At 37.7% G+C, this 22,718-nt stretch overlaps 1 protein-coding gene across 1 annotated transcript in view; it reads right to left on the bottom strand.

The window, feature by feature from the left end:
- Window positions 1-13,851: 13,851 nt before the first annotated feature.
- Window positions 13,852-22,718, bottom strand: part of C1H8orf34 (chromosome 1 C8orf34 homolog) — a 149,345-nt gene continuing 140,478 nt past the window's right edge. Inside the window, exon 14 of the mRNA XM_059476374.1 lies at window positions 13,852-14,821. Coding sequence (XP_059332357.1) covers window positions 14,814-14,821 — 8 coding nt within the window. The 3' untranslated portion in view covers window positions 13,852-14,813. The remainder of the gene's footprint in view (window positions 14,822-22,718) is intronic.

The following is a 22,718-nucleotide window of genomic DNA, read 5'->3' as shown; positions in this document are numbered from 1 at the left end:
GCACAAAGGCCTTGCTGTGAATCTGGTTGCCACTGTCTTCATACTTTATGTTTACACTGTGAATACAATATTGTGTATTTGAAAACAGATCTCATTTAGTGATATTGTAAAAATATTTTAGAATTGTAACATTTAAATGGACTGAGTTGTCATTGTTACAATGCTGATTTAATATAACCATAAGTGTATAGCAAACTAATTGCATGTGTCATCTTTTGGATAAGTTACAAAAAAGTCTAGTTTTGTTTGGGGTTATCCTGCATGCCCCAAGGACACTATAATCAAATGGAGGGAGCTATAAAATGAGGCAGGCTAAAACTAGGAACTATTCAGCATTCCTTCAGTCTCATGGTATTCATCTAGAGGTTATTGTCTTGGAATAAGATAGCAGCTCGTGGTTACCCTCCTGGAATATGATAGTGTCTCCCGAGCCAACAGCACTTATCATATCGGCTGATTTGTCCAGTCAAAAATCTTGAAATTTATATAAAAAAAAAAAAATTCAAATCTAATTATCATCTCTAAGGGAATTTAATTCAGCATTTTGACATGCATACTCATCTGGAGCAGGATAGTAAGATGAAGCTTTTTGAAATATTATTGCCCTTAGCATGGAAATGTTTTTAAATGTTCAGTTTAAGTTTTTAAAATGTGTGTAAAACTTTACATCCCAGCATGCATTTGTGTGTGCTTTTTAGCACTGCATAAATGCAAAAGGGATTTTTTCCAGCTGATAGAGAAAGAAGCCAATGGATGAAGCTACTATGAATTGCAACTGTAGGTCCAGCTGAGATCCCATCTTAATTATTACTGAAGCCATGCCACATTCCGTATTTTATTTGATTCCACTCAAAGGCAAAGAGTTTACAATATAAATATGAGGGACACACTACAAGGGGTACCTATCAGAGCTGCTAAAACCAGATCTCGATAGGACCTGACTTTCCAGTGCTGTACCCTAAAATCACAGCAGATTAGTTGAGTGCAGAACTCACATGGAACAGAAAGGCCATGTCACAAAATGCTGTTACAATCTCACTTGCTGAGGAAAAGGGTAAGTGAAATTTAATAGACATTCTTCAAACATGCTTATTACAAGAAACTACTATTGACATTGTATATCTTAGATAATTGCTAGTCAAGGTAGAGTTCTGCTCATTTGCAGTGTCAATAAATCAACATATGCACATCAAAACAAAGGAACACATCCATCAGGATAAATAATGTTAATACTGCGTCCCTGATAAAAAGTAATCTTATCAGATCAGGGCTTATTGAATTCAGTTCACAAGACCTGAGGGATACCTTCAAAACAGTGCACTTAGCAACTTAATGCTTTCATATACGAGAAAAGTATGTTCTAAGTATGTCTGGAGGACAGAGCCCATTTATTACACCAAATTCTGAATTCTCTTTTATTTTAATCCAACTGTAGGCATGAGCAAGGAAAGTATCTCCTTAAACAAGGACATTAAATGGCCCTTGGCAAACTAATAAGGAAGAGTAGCTGAAAAAAAACCCAGAAGCTTGCATGCAGAATTACAGGTCACAGAAATGGAAGTGGACCTAAAGGTATGACAGTGAATGTAATCATAATGCATGCTTTATGAAGAAATGAAATAATTCAAGTGACTTCTTCTTTGCCTTATTTTTTGCATCCTTTCCACCATAGACAGCATATTAGGAATTAATTCTGTCAACAGTGAATTCCTATTCTACCATCACAACTCATAAAGCATGGGGAAGCCCTTTGCATGTAACACAAGACATCCCTCTATCAAGTCACTCAGAAAAGTTCTTATTTACAACCTCCTCTAGTAGCAGCAAACTGGCAGCTGAAAGGGATCAGGGACTGTGTCACATGAGGGAAGGACAATTGACCTGCTTGTTAATTGTATAGAAGATAGTGCCATGTCAACATTTATTAAAAATAGATGGCATTAGTCTTAAAACAAGCCTGGCAGTTTTCCAGAGACCCTTTTATTTAATCTTCCAAGTTATGTTACTCAGCTCATTGGCAGTAGGTAAAGTAACTCCTTTCTTCCTTTCTGGATAAAGGGTCAAACAATTTTGGGAAGTCTGTAAATGTTCAGGGAAACATGCAATCTATCTGACTTCAGATGTTCAATTTAAAGCCGTTTTTAAGTGAAGAAGAACCAGAGTTCTTAATCTGCTAAAAAGGGACCCCAGAATGCTGTTAGTATCATTTTAATTGCTGCAGCACAATTACTAAGTTTGAAGGATGGTCAACTGTCCTGGCATCTAAGAGAAGCCTCTCCCTTTTAATTTAGTCCCAGACCACTAATGAAATCTGAAAGCAAAAGGTGTGAAATCTCACTGCTGGAAAATCAGTATCAAAGCTCCTAAATTTTACTGGTGCTGGTCTACAGCCTATAGTTTGAAGTTTCTCATCATTTCAGTCTAAGAACTGTACTTCTCTAATCAGTCAAGTTTTCTTTGTACTCTGTTGTCATCAAAGGCAGTAAAAACTGGTCCTACCTGATTGGATGGCAAAAAACTAAAAATAAAAAACAAGTTTCTTTATTTGTTTACTTTTATTGCAGTATTGTTTGTTTTGGCTGCTAGTAAACACTGATGTTTAATATAGAGGCAGTCAGTATATGTTACATTTATAGAGACATATTTGGCATACTTTGGGTAGAACTTAAAATTCTTTTTCCAAAAATAAAATATCTTTTTCTGAAAAAGCATGTCAGGCAAGAACAATGAATTCCCATCAGAATTCTGCTAAAGAAACATTATATTCAATATTATCATCATTAACAACAGAAATATTTTTTCCATCATGACAAATCATAAAAGTAAACCATAAAAGTAAAGGGTTTTCCAGTGATAAATCTCTTGTAGCTGCACTGACTTCTACCAAATGTGGCTCTTATGTTTTTTTAATGTAAAGACTCAAGAAATGCACACATAATCCAACATCCTAAAATGCGGGCAGAATCCTTTAGAAGTCTGTTATCACATTTATTAATATGAAACAAAACATAAGTAGCACTTTAAACACTACACATTCACAAGCCATATATTTAGGGCCTAAGGATGTGGAAAAGTCCATGACAGGACTGAGGTACTTTTAATGAAAGCGGTCCATTCTTGTAAATTTAGTAAATGTTTACAACTGTAGATAATACTACAGAAAATCACTATGATTTAATGTGGCTGAAATGAGTATGCAAACCATGGGGTGTGTCTAAAGAAAGTACCTCATTCTATTAAAAAAAAAAAAATCAGGAAGAATAATTTGTTGAAGTTCGACATGTAAGTGTTCTGGAGACTTATGGAGGGATATGCAGCAGGTTTTGGTAAGACTTATCAGGAGAGATTGTTAACCAAACCCAAGTGCTGGCTCCTTGAACATACATTGATGGACAACTTGGTGTGCAGGACCTGCAAATGAATGTCTGAAAGGACAGAGTGAGTGTCACTGAGAGCTAAGTGGTTTCCAGCCAACCTTTATTAGCATTATTGAGGCAGAAGGAGTTCGACATAATTTTTTTCTATCAGGTTATTTTTCTTCTCCTTGACTACAAAAATTACCACTCTTGTCTTTCCTAGAACTTACTTTTACTCTTACTTTATCATCACAGAAATTCATTCTCACCACAGATACAGTAAATGTGTTTTGAGCTCTCTCTCTGTCTCTTATCACTTAATTCCATTTTCCATTATAAAAGCAATTATAGTATCAGAAAGCACATGTGAGAAAGTCATGTAAAGTCCTAGTAAAGTCAATAGTTCATAACTGATTGCAAAAGGATCTGGGATCAGGTGAGAGTTTGTAATTGTCGATAATGCATACTGACCATATTGTTCCACATATAGTTTTACTGTTTATTTATATGCACTGTCTGTTTATAGTGGATCAGAATGTTTCCCTCCCAGCCCTCACCTCCCATTCTCCAGCCCCACCTCCATATGCCTATAGTAAAATCCTACTGTTTCCTGGATCTACTGCTATTTGCATTTCAACTAGCTACAGCTTTCTGTAAACCTCAGCTCCATCTTTGACCCAAAATACAGTTTTAGTCTTTAGGCTTAGTACTTTAGTGCTTTGGGAAATAATCTGGCTGAAAGTGATTGACAAAAGAAAGTGGTTCATTTTCAGGTCATCACACAGCCAGCAACACATAAGCCCTGGCACAAGGAAAGGGGAAGTTTGTGAGCAGTAACTGCTGCAGTCTCAGCATGAACAGAACAGGCCCTGATGGCTTGAGGAGGCACATGCTGGTCCCTAGGCAGTCCAGCTACAGAGCCAGATGATATCCAGCCTCAGTGAAATTGTTATGTCTAGATCACAAATCTTTAGGTATTCAATAAATCATCCAATATCAGTCAACTGAAGGGCAGAGCTCTACACAGCCCTTTGGCAAGACATGTTGCCAAATGGGAGCTAATATCTTGAACAGCATGCCCTGCATAATGATGTTTGGCATGTCTGGTGGCACTGCTGCTAGACAGACCAAAGAAGTTCCCTTTCCAACTGGCCACACATAACCAGTGCATAAATAATGTGGGTACAGTGAGGTACCAAGTCAAGTTCTCTTCACTTGTATCAACAACACCCTCCCACAGTCCTGCATATCAGCCAAGTCACTGCCACCAGAGAATTCCAGTAATGGATATTTCCTTAAGGAGTGAAAAAAAAAATTGTTTTTTCTCCAAATATAGGTTAAGTGTTCCTGCTTCCAGTTTTGTTCCAATATGCAGTACAACAATTAGAACTGTAAAAATAAACTGCCAGAGGAAAAATTTAATTGTGAAAGATCTGCAATATTCTCATCCTTCCAGTACCTGAAGGGAGCCCACAAGAAAAACGGAGGGACTATTTACAAGAGCATGTAGTGACAAGAGAAGGGGAAACAGATTCAAAATGAAAGACTGTAGGTTTAGATTTGATATAGGAAGAAATTCTTCATTGTGAGGGTGGTGAGGCACAGGAACAGATTACCCACAGAAGCTGTGGATGCCCAATCCCTGGAAATGTTCAAGTCTAGGTTGGATGGGGCTCTGAGCAGCCTGGTCTAGTGCAAGATATCTCTGCCCATGGCAGGGGATTTGGAACTAGATGATTTTTAATGTCCCTTCCAACCCAAACCATTCTATGATTCTATGAAGGTCAGGTACTCCCAATAATATTCCTCCCTCCCTATTTCTGGCATTAAAACTATAGATTAATATAGATTATGTATGAAATAGAACTGTGGGTTATATTAAATAAATTAGTTCCATAACGTCTTTTTGTTGTAATCTGCTTCAAATCTACAATTTGAAAACAAGCTGGCATACTTGATAATTCAATAATGTCCAAATAATGCAATGAGGTTCAAAAGCCTGCCACATGTTTACAAAGGATTAAGAGATATCTAATTATGACTGGTTTGTGCTATCAATCAATCAAAATGCCACAATGCAATATCCTCTATCACACAAAACATTTCCTGGGAATAAGGTTCATTGTTTTGTGTGCTGCTGACACAGGTCCTGCACAATGTAGGTGGTGAAAATTGCCATATGGTCAATATTAAGTGAAAGTTGTTCTGCTATAAATCAAAGAATGATACTGCCTGTCATCATTGGAAATACACAATCACTTTCCAAAAGAGTCAAACCCTGCTATTTGTTTGGGGTTTGCACTGGGCTACAGCTCAAAAACTAATTTTCTAATCCGCCCACAAAAAAGACACTTAGGTGTATACTGGTAAATTAAACTTTGTATCTGTTTACTCTACCTGCCTCCTATAAATTTGCCCTAACCAAATCTTACTCCTCTGAAATATGCCAGTAGAATAGTAATTCAAAATTATTCTGTAGAGAAGAAAGCTTCACAATCATACGTAAAGAACACGTATATTTTATTACATGATCAATTTCACCTTCAAGGCAACACAAGCAATAAAAAAAGTCTCAATTTTCAAATATTTCACCATAGGAAGCTTAAATCATATCAAAAAGGAATCTTTTTGAATGGAAAAATTGAATGTGTATAATAAATTTAGAATTCTGTATAATATATTGAAGAGTCTCCCTCCTCTCTGTGATATAAATATCGCTTTCCATTGCCAGCAATAAAATTATTTTCTCATTCTGTAAAGTTACAGGATCTATCACCATATGAATAACTTTTCTCTCCCTCATAAGAGAGGAAATTGGTACCTCTGTGTACAGAATGCACAAAGCAAAGGGAAGATTTGAAAGCTCTGTAGGTCACAACTGGATTGCAGTAAATACTGTCTGTAAGTCAAGTTCTGGGACTGAGAGAAGCACTTTCTGGAGTGTTTCAGCACATCAGCATCAAATACAGGGTTTGCAGAAAGCACTTTTAAATGCTCTCTTACAGCCCTGTCCAGAGCCAGATACCTTTTTGGCAGCAGAACAGTAAACAATTGTATCGTTTTAAGGATAAGAACTGCATTGTTTACTTGTGGATCAGAGCTTATTCTCAAACATGAGACAGGACTGCTCATCTCAGGACAGCAGCAGGACATTTCCTGGAACATCAGTGTCAGATGGCTGCAGAAGTGTCACAGTGCTGCCAACAGGATGTGGGAACTGAGAGCACAGAGGATCTGGGGTGCATCAAAGGGTGTGAGCAAGGATCTCTGTTTCCCAAACTGATCTTGCAGTCAGGGGAGGTGTTCAGCTCAAAGGGATGATGAGGTAGCCCAGCAGCAGTGCTGCGAGTCCCTCAGAAATGTGTGACCAAGCACCTGAGAAAGAGCAGCTTGGAGCAGAGATGCCCACCCAGCTCCCCTGGCTCAGACAGAAATGTCCCCACACTCACACAGCACAAACAGCAGCACAGAAACACCCGTGTGCAAACTCCCTTCACTTCCCAACACATTGAAAATTTTCTCCACCTGAGGAGGCACATCTGAGGCCATTCCAACACCCCACCAAGGAGGGCTACAATGAAAATAGAGCACTCCAGCCTATAAGCAGGAGGAAGTGCTTCATGTGGAAAGACATGTACTGAGGACAGGCAATGAAGAGGGCAAAAAAAAGGACAGCAAAAATGCCCGCAGAGCCCTTGAAGGAGAGTAATTCAAAGAGCTTGATTTGCTGGAAGAAATGGAACCTTGTGGTTCTCAGGGAACATTTCACTGCATTTCAGTACTCTTGGCAAATGCCCCTTTGCCTCTACCTGGAGGCAATCAGACTGCCATCATATTGGCTGACACTCAGCTACATATTCTGGGTGGCTGAATGCCATCCTCTTTATATTTTAAAAATAAAAGAAATTATACAAACAATATCCCAGAAAATTCCTCTTGTCCTGTGGCATGTATTTTTCTACTGAGAAATGCAAATTAATGCAAGCTAAAACACAAGCCAAAACTACTAATTTTTTATTGAAGAATGGAGAACAGTCTCTAGAAATTCACATAAACCTGTGAGAACCATAAAGGTTAGTTTGCTATGAGGTTAGTTAGTTTGCTAAATTGAACTATGACCAAACTTCTTCAACACTGAAGAAGCATGAAGGCCATAAAACAGAACACTACACTATTCCTATGATATCATAGGGTATGAAATCAAAATGTAGGCCAAATACTGGCACACTAAGCAGAGAAATGAGAGATTTTTTTACTGGCAGATCTTATGAATGTGTTTCAAATAGAAAAATGTAGCTTTTACAAGCAATACAACATAACAAAGAATTTAAAAATCAAAAATTCAACATGCTAAAAGATGAAGTTTCTTTATTCAAGTCTCTCAATTATCACACTCTCTCCCCGACATGCTATGGTAGTGGTAAATTACAATTAATAGGAGGAAAAACTACCATTGCTTCTCAGAATCACTCAAAAATGCTATATTTGGATTAGAGTAGCCACCTCAATTAAGAAATAAAAAAGTATTTCATATGGAGACAACAAGAAGGAGGAGAAAAGATATTCCTAATGGAAAAAATGTAGCCCTGTAATTAATCTACGTCAAAGTTCACCTATAATCAAAAGAAATACTTTAGAAAGCATTATGAAAACCTTCAGATGATATTTTCAAAAATGTACAGTAATAAAACTAAATGTCTTCCAAGCTCATAAAACATCAGGACTACAAGACCTGGAACATCACTGTATACAGTGAAGTGTGTACAGAATCTGTTGGAAACACCATCAAGGATGCAAATGATCCTTCAGGATGCCAGGAAGGTGCAGCTGCTGGGAGGCTGCTCTGTGCTAGGATAACTTTGCCTTGAGAAGAAGAGAACACACGAGGTTAAAAAGACAGCAGGGCAATTTAGATATGATGCTTTTCACTGTTCAGTAATGAGTGCAGCTTTTTGAACACAGAATTTATTAATGCTGTGAATAAGAGAAGACCATTCTAAAGGATGTGGCACATCACAGATGTGATAACCTTATACACAAACATCAGTGTTTCCTCTGTGTTAACTACAGGATAAAACTTTATCTCACTGTCTGTTATTACATATCAGTGTATAGCATTTCATAACTACATTAGGAAGAAATGAAAAGTATCATGGGTCAGGCAAGAAGCTGAGACAAAAGCATGACACCACATGACCATCACAGGTAAAAGTCAAGCAAAAAACATAACATTCTCTGTAGATATTATTTCTCAGTATTGGTAATCTCTCATTGCACCACTCTGAAGAGTTAAGGACCCCTCTGCATGACACTTGTCAATGTTCTCAGATTTCTGAATCACTAGTGAAGACAGAAGTAACATAAAAAGTATTATGAAGGGTTGTTGAAGTTTATCTTATGTACTTGAATGTGGTTCCAGTGGAATGGAGCAGAGAAGGACATACTGTATGTTTTTACCTCAAGCCAGACAAATAAATCATTCTGAATACAGGTACTTAATCACAATACTGGAATAAACATTCCTACACTCTTGGATTCATTCTCTTACCCTTTTAAAATCTACAGGATACAACATTTACTTTTCCTAAGTAAGTCAGCCTTCTTCTGACATGCCTAAATGCTGAAAAATCAATGTTCCACCATTTGAACACGGTATTTCTCTTACAAACATTTTGTGTGCAGAAAAAGTGATAGAAGATAGAAGATAACATTAATTCACACTTTGGATTAATTGCTTGAAAGAGAGATAGTGAGCGCACATCTGTCTCTGGAGTTTTGGCTGTTCTTACATCAGGAACTTCAGCTCTGTTTTTTAAATAGCTTCCTGTCTTTGCACAGAGCAGACACAGAATTACAGATGAGGTTGATGCAGTCTTTCCCAGAAGGCCTATGCATCACAATACCCCAGGCAAGCCCATCAGATGTTTTCAACACATCCTCATAGCAAAATATTTTAAATTCTGCAAGATCTGTGTCCAGATGAAAAGTCAATAACAGATAATGTATTCTGGACACAGAAATATAACTTCACCTGGGGGGATAGGAAGAATAAGTTGCTGTGGAATCTCAGCTAAAGGGCCCCAGACTTTATTAAACCTGGGGTTGTGAGTGTGTAGGTGTTGGATTACACACATCAAGAGGAAGAGAATGATTTCTGGGGGCACTTAGGAGAGATTTTGAATTATTGTACTTATCAGGCCCCAGGGAGTATTTTGGCAAGTTTTTGAAATGCACTCACAAAATCCTCATGCACTTTTGGAGACAGCAACAACAGCTGAAGCAAGGATGCTCAAAGGACTCTTTGCTGTTTCATCTCATGTCACTTTCAGTGCAAAAGCAGGGTTTCTCAGAACAGCAGCATGTCTACCCTGTGTGCTCCTGACAAATCTGTGGGGCTGTAAAAATGCTACTTCAGCACTCTTTGTAGCTTGGAATGAAATCCTGGCCACATTTGCAACACTGCAAAAATTCAAAAGAGTTTACAGGACCACTAATTCATTTTCTTGCTTTGGGTGGCGTCTCAATTCATTGCTATCTGAGCTGAAGCAAGATGGAGACAATTAAGACATAATTTATTCAAGGAGACAAGATTTTGTTCTGAGAAAGAGCTGTCATGCCAAATAAAAGCTCTTGGGTACATGGTTTTCCAAAGATAAAGAGAGGGGTTCTCCATCTCCAGAGATGCTGCATCAGAGGGAGCAAGTACCTGATATCTGGGGGCCCTTCCCAGCCCCATTTCCTATCGCACTCCCTCTCTAGGCAAACATGTACACTTCTGGGAGAGAAGGTCCCTGGTGAGCATCAGCAGCTCAGAATTCAAGTAACTCACAAGAGTTACTCTCCTGTGGATCTCTTCAGAGCTGTGTCATAGCTGGTTTTAGTGGGCAAAAAGATCTCTTCTGTCTCTCAATTTAGAACAATATTTTATCATCAAGCTCTCTAAAGAAGGTCCAGGGATCTAGAAAAGACATTGGTTCAGTGATTTTACCTAACCATTTTAGAACTAGAAGCATTCTCCAGGACTGGCTAATAATAATTAAAGAAAAATAATGACCAAACTTCTTCAATACTGTGAGATTCAAACACAGATACTCTTCATACAATAAAGATGCATGAGCTGGAGAGGGCAGCAAATTCTACAGCAGAACTTCTGGAATAGCAGCTGGTGTAATATTAGTTACTAAAGCACTGCCATCTTCCAACAACAAAGATCTACAAAGCTTCATAGATTAAATTTCAGTTCTTAATAAAGTGAAATTTCTACCTTTGTATTATGTTTGTGTAAGTGAAAACATCACTAGACTGCTTTGCCTATGGAACTCAACTTATGGTCCAGAGCAGTGTTTTCATTTGAAGATGCACCTTGATAGGTTTAAAGCTGATGTAGAGGAAACTTCTACAGACAGTACATTTTAGATTTGCTGCATAGCTAGGGCAGACAAGCCATAGAAAATAGTAGCTAACTGTACTATCAAAAAAAAAGTGTGTCATCCAACTAAATTTGATTGTTTGATTATGCCTTAGTTTAGCACATTTGATTATGCTTTAGTTTTATATAACATACCAAGAAAAAAAAACAGAAACCAAAGTTCTAATGAACTGTTATGTCAGAAATTTAACTTAAAAATATATATCTTCTTTTAACCAGCAAATTGATAATTAAAACCAATTAAATTCAGCAATATAGCAAGAAGTAAGCTAATGTTGTCAAACCAGTGGTCTGTTTAAACATTTTTTTGATTAATCCCAAACCCAGGGGAGCTTTTCTGTATTTTACATGAATAGTTTATTGGATTAAATGTGAAGCATGTCCATGTACAGCCAGAGCAATGAAATGATAGCATCACATTCATGCATGTGAGTTGGCTTTCATCAAATTCATATCTTTCTCTGAATTTAGTTGTTGGATTATAGGACTTCCCCTGCTCTTATCTCGCTACTTCTCTAAGTAAAATGTAGATATACCTGAAACAATACTCCAGGAAGCAGGAAACTTTTTCTCCCTCTTTTGTAAGTATTGACTCAGAAGAAAGACACTTGAACAGCGAATAAGGTCGGATTTTTAGGAAACATATTCCCACAGGGCCAGAAGATTTTGTTAATACAGAATACAACTGATTGCTGTGTAGGTGTTTTTAAATTACTGCTGAAGTTTTCAAGATAAGGATTTGCTCATAGAAACCTTCTATGGATATTTCAAGAGAAATTGTTTAATTATAATAGCTTTATGCAAGTAAGAGTAGCAAGAAGGCCATCTTTAAAATCTGACTAGTGATGAAATTACTTGATATGAGCAGTACAGAAGGAAATCCATTAATAATGTTGTTTTATTGAAATGAATACGGATACATTAAGGTTGTTTTTAAGATTAGCCAGATAAAGCATTAAGGGTATGAAAGCCTTAAAAGGAAGTAGCAGTAACTCATATGGCAATAAAGCCTATTTTATGTTAAATCGGGCTTTGAAAGAAAAACAGCTGCTTTTTAGAAAAGCTACATCCATTTTTATATACTGAGACATATTTGGTTTTTTTCATTAACAAGTCCTATTTAGAATCATGGATCCCTACATCACCGCATTCATAAAGGAATAAAAAAAATTAAGATGCAAACATATGGCTAGGAAAAATGTATCTGTTTCTCATGACTCTTTTTTCCATCAAAATGCAGTAACTGAATAGCACCAGCAATGACCCATAAAGCATCTTTCTGAAAAGTGTTAAATCTGTTCTCTTCCATGCAACTAGACAGCAGCACATTTCTGTGCAGCTTTACAATAGCTTTATTTGGATGACTTTGAAGTGCCTGGTGCAGAGTCAAAAACAAACAAAAAAACCCCTCCACCTTGAAATTCTTGCCAAACTAACTAGAGCAGCATCAAGAGCATCCACAGCTGACTCTGAATTCAATTAGACACCATGTAGGCAGTTTGTTCCATAAGCAATTGAGAAACTGCTTCCCAAAGCCAAAAAGGTCAAAGAGAAAATGAGTAAGGCTTCCAGCAGCTTGGAGGTGAAAACAAGTTTATCACACATGCCTTCTGCATGGGCTGCCCAGCTGCTGCTTGTGCTCCCTAGCCCCCTAAGCCCAGCTGCTTGTTGCCTATTAAGTGCATCTCAGCTCCTCCTCGGAGCTCTCCTGACTTGCTATGCTTCACTGCCAGCTTGTTTGCAGTCAGGGCACCAGGTGGCTGCTTCTCCTCTGCAGCGCCAGCGCTGGTTGCTGGGCTGAGCACTAATATCAGCCAAAATTGTTCGCCATATGCTTTAGAGGGAGTAGGGCTAACCAGGAGTGTTAAAAATTCATGAAATCATGTCAAAATTGTGAGAACTAAAACAACAACAACAACAAAAACACATGTGATTTTCTGTATGTTTTAGTGTGAAAAATAATCATACTTTCCGTGGTTTTATCCTCTGCCTTTCAGCTTAGAAAGTGTCCCAGAAAAATACCATTGTTCTGGCCAGTCCCAAAAACAGCCATATATCTCAGGAGCTCAGGGCTTCACAGCTTTTACAACTGAGACCACCCAAGCCATCCTATAACACCTTGAGATACTTGTGTACAATTAGCATGTGCTAAATTCCTAATCACTCTAACAACTCTTGGTGCACTCACTATATCTGTAACTGAAAAGCCTTTTTCCGCTCTGAATACCAGGGACATGATTGATATTCTGCCTTTCTGAATAAAGCCTGTCTTGTACTTCTTCACCCGTAACCAAAATTTCAAACCAGACACATCCCTGACCAAATATCTCTGCCCTACTGGGCCAAAACTGTCTTCAAGTTCTCATACATGCCAGAACTTCTAGAATTAAGATGCTGCCAAATTCCAATTTCTTTCTCAACTTGTTGTGAGCAATCTTGGTTCTCCTGAAGTCAATGAAATTTTTCCCAAGGATTAAATGTAGTCATAATTTCACCCAGTAATGACATGAAGCAGAAAGCATGCAGCTTAGCAGATGTTGAGTGAAGCAACTGAAAGAAGGCAATCCTATTTTATATTTTTCAGTAAAGTTAAGGTAAAATGTGAAATGAGGGCCACTAAGGAAGAATAAAACTCATGAAAAGGAGACATTAGTTTCACAGGAATGCTTTTCTGAGCACAACTGACTAATCAATGACAATATACCCCCCCATATGGAAACGAGCCTTCAAGCATATTGCAAATGCACACAGCATTACAGATTTCCTTTACTGATGACAAATTAACAAAGCACCTTCCTGAAATGAACTTAAAGGCACTACCCCAGTATGCCAAACATTTTACATATAGGAACTGTACACTATGATGAGACACATAGCAAACACTTGTTCACCACAATGTTAACTTCCATTTAACTCACTCATGACTAACACAGACAATAGTGTTTCTGTGTATTTAGCACTCTGCATTTGTGAGACAGCAGAAAAAAGTTCACACTATGAAACACTTATGACAGACAACTCATTTTTATTTCTTAAACAAATAGATGCTTTGTAATACTGTATTTTTTAATAGTTGCAAGCAATTTCATTTTATTATTCTGTCAAAGATACAGGACCCGAGCATACATAATTGAAGACAGAGGAAACTGAGAACACACTTGACAGAATTAACAGGTAAATGAAATCAGTAAATCCAACTGCCACTTCCTTTCATTTGATGTCTGTGCTAACACATTCTCTAAAGTTCCAAGCACACAGCACACACCAGATAGAATATTTTAAACAGCAAGTTTGTCTCAGTAATTCACATGGGTAACTAACGCTTTATCATAATATATGAAATTCCTTTTAGGTGCTTTATTTTTGCATGCATGCACCACTCCTTATTATGTCCCCCTTTTTAACAGAGTCTTTATTTGTTTTAAAGATCAAAGAAGATAAATTCAATACAAAGCTATGCAGCACGAGCAGCACCTGTTTCTGCTACCCACACATACTCTTTCACTCATTCCCCTGTCTGACCTCTCTCTGCAGGTGACTATGAGTGAACAGCCAGCTCTCTGTGAGACCTGAATGGGACATACACATGGGCAGATGCAGCAAATACTTTAATGTTTATTAATCTAAAAAGGAGCAAAGATTACAAAAATATAAGGAGTAGAAAACCTTAGACAAGTTAAAATACATACAATCTTTAGGCAAAGTTTGTTTTGGTCAGGCAGAATTTAGCTTATCAAATGTCAATCCAAAACAATAGGGGTATAAACTAAAAAAAAATACTGTAGTAAATTTATACTAAAAGGTGACAATTACCCTTCTTTCCTAAGGCCACTGTACCACAGTAAATAGTCTCATTCAGTGCATTACAGCATCCTCATATCAGAGCAGTTTCACTCATGTGCTGCTGATACTAGAAAAATAACTTTATTTAATTTTTTTATGTATAAACTAAAGCAATTTTTCAGGTGTAGTTTTGATCACCATATTTTTGTTTTTTATTAAATTGTTCTTCAATAATTCCACTGATTTCACAAACCTGTGAAATCAAACAGAAAAACACAGATATTAGTGCTCAAATGTAATGTACACAAAAATAGGAGAAAAGGGAAAATTAATCCTTCACCATGTTTTCATTTTGTAAGAGTTTTCTATTATGTTGAATTCACAGTTAAATAAGCAATGTGGATCAGTATGTAAGGGAATCTCAATTATTTTTTGCTGTTTCTAAAACATTCAGAAGCAAACAACACTGCCCTTAGTTATACTATTTGTTCCAATTATTCAGTGGTTTTGTGGGGTTTTTTTCTGCTACTTCTTTTTCAATAGTGGTAATAGACTGCAAAAAGTAGTCTGTGTTTCATAAAACATGGAATATAATATTCACCTGTGATGAATCAGATAAGCTGAGATAGCAATGTTTTAATTTCTGCTTGTGTTCAGGTTGAAAACCTTCCCCAAAGCAAATGGAAATTTAGCTTTAAAAAATATTTACAGATGCAGATTGCAATGGACTGTTTTGCAAATGTTGCTGACTGGAACACAACCTGCCCTCTCCATAGTTTGTAGAAAATATAATGCTGTAACTGGACCTATTACATAGATCCAGTGAGAGAATCGAGGTTATGAACCGGAAATAAACATCTCAACCTCATTTAATTGTACTGGTGACTGCACAAAGATCTGTGTGTTACCTAAGAAGCCTCCACCTCTCCTTTTTTAAACACTGCAGGAAATCAGGCACAGCAGTTTCACTCCTTTTGAACATTTAAATATGCAAGCCCTTTCTGGGAGATTTAAGAAACTTGGCAGAAACAAATTCTTTCCATTGTCTCCAGCTAATTAATTTAATACAATTGGAATAATTTTCATTTTGTCAGATGATAAACCTGGAATTTGTATGTGATTCTGTATTGATAACCAACAAAGCAAGGCACATACCATGAAAACCTCTGCAACAACAAAAACAAATTAACCAAACAAACAAAACACAAGACAAAAAGCCTAGGAAACCTTAGCAACAATTCTTATCCTTGATTACCTTTATATGGTTGAGGGCTTTTTGTCATTTATACCTAATGTTCAGCTGTTTTCCTTGGAGGTGCTTTTTTAGCAGATATTCAAGCTGTACCACACTTTGATCTATAAGTAATGGACTTGTCTTATGGTGGGATAAAGAAAAGCAAATATGTGTAAGCCTGTTTCATTTGCAGATTCTTCTTGTGACTGTTACCCACAGAAGACCCAGGGACTGGTCTTATCTGGAGGAGTTAATTTAAGAAGTTAACCACATGTTAATGGCTTTGAGTTCATTGTGTCCTTTATTTTTTGCTTATAACACTTGAAGCTCCTGCTTGCTAGGACAGAACTTTTAATTTCCTTTGTCACAGTTTGATCCATCTTTTTTATTTAAACATCTATCTACAGCAATCGTGTTATCTCTGAAGTTTCTGGTTGAATGCCTTTATGTGAGTGAGGCAAATTCCTAACAGGGTTTCCCAAATGCTGGTCATTTTTAATCACCTCCTGAAATCCATTGAGCAATCCCAATCTGTCTTAATGGAAAGACACCTAACCTATGGGTTTTTTTTACTGATATTATGTGGAATAATTACTTTGCTACTTAACTTCTAAGGCATTTAAGAAATGGTCTACCGTTCTTGGTGACAGCATTGTGCTGAGAGCTCACACTGAGATGATCTTCTATGACCATCCTAAATCCATTAGGTCACTGCTTTCCAGGACAAAGCCTCATTATTCTGCAGCAGAGACAGATATGTTTCTCTGGTGCCAGATATATTTCATTTGGTTTAAATATACTTCATCTGGTTATAATAAAGTGCATTTTACTGGAATCTGGCCATTATACCAGGGGATTCATATCATTTAATAACTTCAACTTGTCCTTCCCACCCATTATCCAAACCTATCAGACCCTAATGAGCCCCATTCATCTACATCTTCCCATTAGAAACTCAAGTTTTTGATTCCTCATTGAACCAGCTTTTAATTTACCTAATGTGTGTCCTGATAATTCTCTAGGCCATTTTTTAAATTACAGTGTCATTTTTTATTACATTAAATGTCATTGGGAATCCAAGTTTAGCATAATAAGGAAAGCTGTAGAAAAAGATATCTGTAGGTTTGGAAGCTTTACTGAAAAGAGCTTTCTGCACTAAAACAGGTTTTAATTTTTTTTTTTTTTACTCCCTGCAATGGAAAATTCCCTTCCCATACTAAATATTTAGTCCAATGTGAACTTTTCCAAAGTGAAACCAAATATTAGTCAGGATAAATAAAGCAATGTGCCTTAAAGCCTTAATAATATAAGAAGATTACTGCAGGTTTGTATTTAAGCACATCCATTCAAAAAATAGGAAACTTGAGTCTAACTTCAACTTTCTCTAGTTGCATTTGAACTCACCACTCACTGTCCAAAAGTCATCTGACTTCTAGTAGAAATAATGTGAATCTCTACATTTGTTTCACCATCAATAAATAATTAAATTGAAATGGGCAGGTTACCATGCTAGAAAATTGTTCTCATCTACCTTCAGACTCAGAAAACAGTTATATGAAGTGATGCAGCTTCAGCCACAAGTGTCACAAGACATCCAGCCAAGACAATCCAATAGGCCTGGAGAAATTCTGTTTAAAGAAGCACAATCCCCTTTCTGGTGTCCTATTTCTGAAGAGGACATAGAACTGTCTCAAGCTAAATATGTAGGCAAGCCAATGTCAGGCATGAGAGACAACATTCTTTAATAACCATAAGTGCATACTGCAGAAATTTAGTAAATAACTCATATCCCAAGCAGACAAAAGCTTTATGACACCCTCTGCAGAGATTACATGGAAGGGAGAGATATGAATTTTTTACTGCAGTTTGTATTACCACTCTCTAAATATTAAAGGAAAGAAGGACATCAACATCTGCAGAAGATTCATGACTTGGGATAAAAGTCTCCCAAAAGTTTACTTTTGGGACAGATTCACTTGTGAGACAAAAAAAAAAAAAAAAAAAAAAAAAAAAAAAAAAAAAAAAAAAAAAAAAAAAAGTGTGTATTTATAGTGAATTTATTATTCACTGAGAAAAACTGCCAACTACAACAATTATGCTCTTACTAATCAGACATATAATTGAGTAACATTTGAGTGATGCCTGATAAGCACCTTACTTTCTAGAGAAACCACATCTAGCCTTGTCCTAAACTCAAACCCACTGAAAGAGACGTCTCCAATGCTCTATCAGAGCAGAGCACAGATACAAACAGCTGAATTTGAATGACAGAAATGGAATGTGTTTGCATAGATGCCTGCAATCAATAGTTGCTCCTCTAACCCTGATTCTGTCATTCTTACTCATACTGAATAGCACCTGGCCCTAGCAAAAGCAAACTTTCACAGCAAAAACCTATTCCAACAGTAGATTCCTCCTTATTGTTAACTCTGGCCAAGCAATCTTCCAAATCTTAGGAAAACTTACTTGCATAATTAGGATAAATTGACTGTTTTGGCATGTGAATTTACTCAGTGCAAGGAACTTTACCCATGGACAAATACTGTATGGATTGGAATTTTACTAGAAGACAGTCTGAATTTCTCAAGTCTTCAAAAACCCTGATCTTTCATTCTTTTAGTTTTTTTCCCTAGGCAGATGTGCAAATGGGAAAATGAAGGTTTCCTTCAACAACTGTTGAAGTCATCAGCAGAGTGTCTTTGACTGCAGAGTTTCAAGACCAGTGCAAGAATGAATGGAGTAGAAATCCCACTTATTCCCAATGAACATTTGATTTATCAGCAGTAGACCTTTCACAGTCAACCTTAGCAAAGAGTTTGCAGATGAAGAGTAGCAAAACCCACAGGTCAGAGGGCAAGAGTTCAAGACTTGCCCCAGATCAACTGAGCTAGAAATGAGCATCTAGTGCTCCTTTTGGCAAGTTGGAATTAAGTGATAATAGACACACAACTTTGTGTGCCATTAACTACAGAAACTGGCATGCCTTAAGCAGATTAGCACAAAGGAATGTTTTTACACAGATGATCGATCCTTAAGGGTAACTTCCAGTCCTTAATGTTCTGTGAGTATATTTAATATGGATTAACCAAGTAGCAAGCTTTTCAAGAGTCTACTTCATTCACCTATCATGTACATCTGCTAGATGGACTGACTGGAGGCTGGGACCCTTTATGTCCAAGGCTGTGTGACCTGGAGAAATCTGCTGTATGGGTTACTTCTTGAGTTTGGCATCCAAGAAAGCAGACTTAGTGTTTTGGGCAGCAATCCTTGCCAAGACTAGAGATGGCAGGTCAAATTATACCAAAATCCCTGTCTTTTGTCTTTTCAAGGTTCTTGGAAGCTAGTGATACTTAGAAATTTCCAATCTTCAATCTTTGTAGGTCTTTTTCTCAAGGGAAAATTCAAGCAGATTCTTGTCAGACCCCTGAAAGGGATGAATTTCTTCTCATAAAAGCTGTCTAAAAAATGTGCTGGTGGTGGTTCTTCTGTTTCTGTGCATCAGTACCCCATAAAGAGGAAAATCTATTCTTGCCAGCTCAAAGAATTTTCATCAAACTGAAGGATTATGCAAGTGGTAAATATTTTCTCCAGATCCCTCCTTTTTCCAAGAATGATCTCTATGCATTCTAAGAAAACTCTTCACAGAGAATCAGCACACAAGCAAACTACTGCAGATAATAATGGGGAACTGTCTCCAGAATCACAGAGGAAGAACACACATGAGGTTCTGTCTAGAGACATTTTTAGTCACTCTAAAAGGACACCACAGGTCCTTGATTTTGGATCATGCTGCATGACAATTTTCATCTCTCATTGTGTAGAGAGTTTCAAAGGAAAACACATTTTGCAAGCAGAAAAGATTTTGTTTCTAAATTATAATAGCTCTTAAAATGCACGTCTTAATTTTTATTTTTAATAACAAAATGTACATTACAAGAGCAAATAATTATACCTGATCTCTTTCTCTGATCTATGGCCACAAACTTAATTAAGTGCACAAAGAAGAAAAGGAAGGAGTATGCTAAAAAATCAACAAAGCTTCTTCAAAATATTTTTCTTTCCTTCTTTAACATAAAAAATCTCTTAAGCTGGAATAATTTAACTCTTTTATGTGAGTAGCTATTTGATTTAAAACGTTGTCATAATTAGTATGAAGGTTTAACAATTATTGACTTCTAGTTATCATTGAAACTTGATGCTAAGGATAAATTTTTAAAATGCTGTCAGAGAGCCTGGAGAATTTAAAATGTAAAGTCTGAGGTACAAGAACTGAGAACCAAGATCTTATTTCCATAAGACGAGATATGCGCTGTTGTATCTGTTTTGCAAATGATGCTTGTCAAGAGATGCTGAGATTCCAGTGACCCAGTTCTGTTCAGTTATCACTTACTTTGAAAATAGTCTCTCTAAACTCTTACATCTGAATACATTTGGAACTGTTCCCCTCTTATTTTTTTCATTCTTTTTCTTCTAAAACTCTAACCAGACGATATTACTTTTAAAGAACTCAAGGTGACTCACACAGTTTCTCTTTCTGCATTGTTTTCCCACTACCAAAAACTAGCTTTACACCTGGCTGCTATTATCCCAAAGTAGTCAAAGAATGTGGTAAATATTATCCACATGTAATTTATCAAAGGCTAAGTCAAAGAACAGGTGTTGCTATTGTAAAGATTAATTTTGCAGCTCTTCTGCTCAAACTCACAAATTATGGACTCCTGGGCCTTCTCAACACTAAATCACACAAAAAATACCCGCACAGATTTATTACTTCGGGGGGAAAAATTATGTGTAATCTTGCCAGCTGGTCTACCTACAAGCAGTGGCAACAGCAAGTGTGCCAAAGCTCCTTGCTGGCTCCACTTCACAACCAGGAATTGGCAGCTTCTCTTTGTCAGCAGTGGCAGTTCTGCGCTTTCTTGACAATGTCACTAGCACAAAAACTCAGACAGGGATGTTACCATCCTTAGTTACTTTTAATAAAAATTTTCACTATTAGATTTCAGTTACAGGAGGTATTACTTTAATAAAACATTTCTGTTTTATCCCTTTAGTTTTAGTAGCAGAAACAGTGATATGAGGGTGCACCAGCTAACTACACTGAGGTCAACCTGTTTAACTAACTTGATAGCCATCTGTGATAAGGTCACCCACCAGTTGGGGATGGATGGATGGATGGATGGATGGATGGATGGATGGATGGATGGATGGATGGATGGATGGATGGAGGGAAGTTGGTGGACATGGTTTTTCTGTACTTTAGGAATACTTTTGATTCTGTCCCTCACAGCATCCTTCAGGACAACTTGTCCAGCTGTGGGAGGAGTGGCTGCAGGCTGTGCTGGGTGAAGAACTGGCTGAAGGGCAGAGCTCCAAGGGGGCCCCTGGTCACCAGTGGTGTTCCCCAGGGATCAATTCTAGGGCCAGTTCTGGTCAAAACACTTACCAACAACCTGCAGGCAGGAGTTAAATCCACCATTAGCACATTTGCTGATGATCCCAAACTCAGAGGTGCTGCTGACTCTTTGGAGGGACAAGAGGCTTTGCAGAGGGATCTACACAGACTGGAACACTGGACAGTGATCAATGGCATGAAGTTTAACATGTCAAAACACCAGATTCTGCAGCTGGGACAGACTAATATCAAGCAAAAGTATAAACTGGGAGAGGAGTGGCTGGAGAGCCTCTCTGCAGAAATGGATCTGGAGGTGCTGGCTGGCAGCAGGCACAGCAAGAATCAGCAGCATGGCCTGGAAGCCAACAGGACAAAGCCCATCCTGGGGTGCATCAAATACAGAACCACCAGCTGCTCAGGAAAGGTGACTATCCCACTGTGTAGGGCACTGGTGCAGCCTCACCTCGAGCACTGTGTGCAGTTCTGGGCACCACAATTTAAGAAGGACGTGAAGGCCCTTGAGTGGGTCCAGATGAGGGCCTCAAAGCTGGTGAAGGAATGACCTGTGAGGAGCAGCTAAGGATTTGGGCTTGTCTAGTTTGGAGAAAATGAAGCTGAGGATTGACTTCACAGCTTCCTGAGGAAGGCATGTGGAGAGAGAGGCCCTGATCTCTTCTCCCTGGTATTCAGTGACAGAACACTTTGAGCCAAAGTAATGGCTCAAAGCTGTGCCAGGAGAGATTCAGACTGACATCAGGAGCATTCCTTTACTGAGAGGGTGAAGACTGAACAGGCTTCTGAGGGAGATGGTCAATTGCTCAAGTCTGTCACTGCTGAAGAGGCTTTTGGACATTGACCTTAACAACATGCTTTTAATATTTAACTCGCCACTTTGTTTTCTGGGCAATTGCAATGACCTGTAATATTATTGGAATATTATAGCACAAGATTTTTGGGTGCTCACAAGTCCTCACACCCACACAATTCCAGTACAGCAGCTACACAAGACCATGGTGCATCTGATATGTCCTGGAGCATCAGTTTCCCTGGTCACACACACTGTGTGTGTGCACAGCCAGTCCTATCAATGTTTGTGGGACTGCAAATTCATTACAGAAAATACTGAGGAAAAATTGCATAGACATAAAGGCAGATCCCAGCGTCTCTCTTGAGCCACCTAAGGTGAGCTTCAGCTCAAAGGCAACTGAAAGGCTCTGGTGCAAGTCAAATTGGACTTACAGCCTTGGACTAAAATCAGATGGATGCACAGAATCTCATTGTAACATTTTACTAGTGTTCAAAAAGACCTGCACATGCTCTTTAGGATCTCACTGTGTAAATTTAAATTTTAGTCAAACTCTGGGCTATGTATGAATTTGTGAAACTGATGTATGAGTAAAAAACAATTATTTAAAGTGGCATAATTTTAAAAAAATCCATTTATCTGGCATGTTTCTTATGAATCCTTAATCCCTTACAGAACTGTTCCCTTCTGTAAAGAAAACATCTTTTTCGTATGTT

Source organism: Ammospiza nelsoni, chromosome 1 (assembly GCF_027579445.1).
Source record: "Ammospiza nelsoni isolate bAmmNel1 chromosome 1, bAmmNel1.pri, whole genome shotgun sequence".
Taxonomy (NCBI): Eukaryota; Metazoa; Chordata; class Aves; order Passeriformes; family Passerellidae; genus Ammospiza; species Ammospiza nelsoni.
The sequence above is the reverse complement of the archived record's forward strand: the minus strand, read 5'-3'. Positions and strand labels throughout refer to the sequence as shown.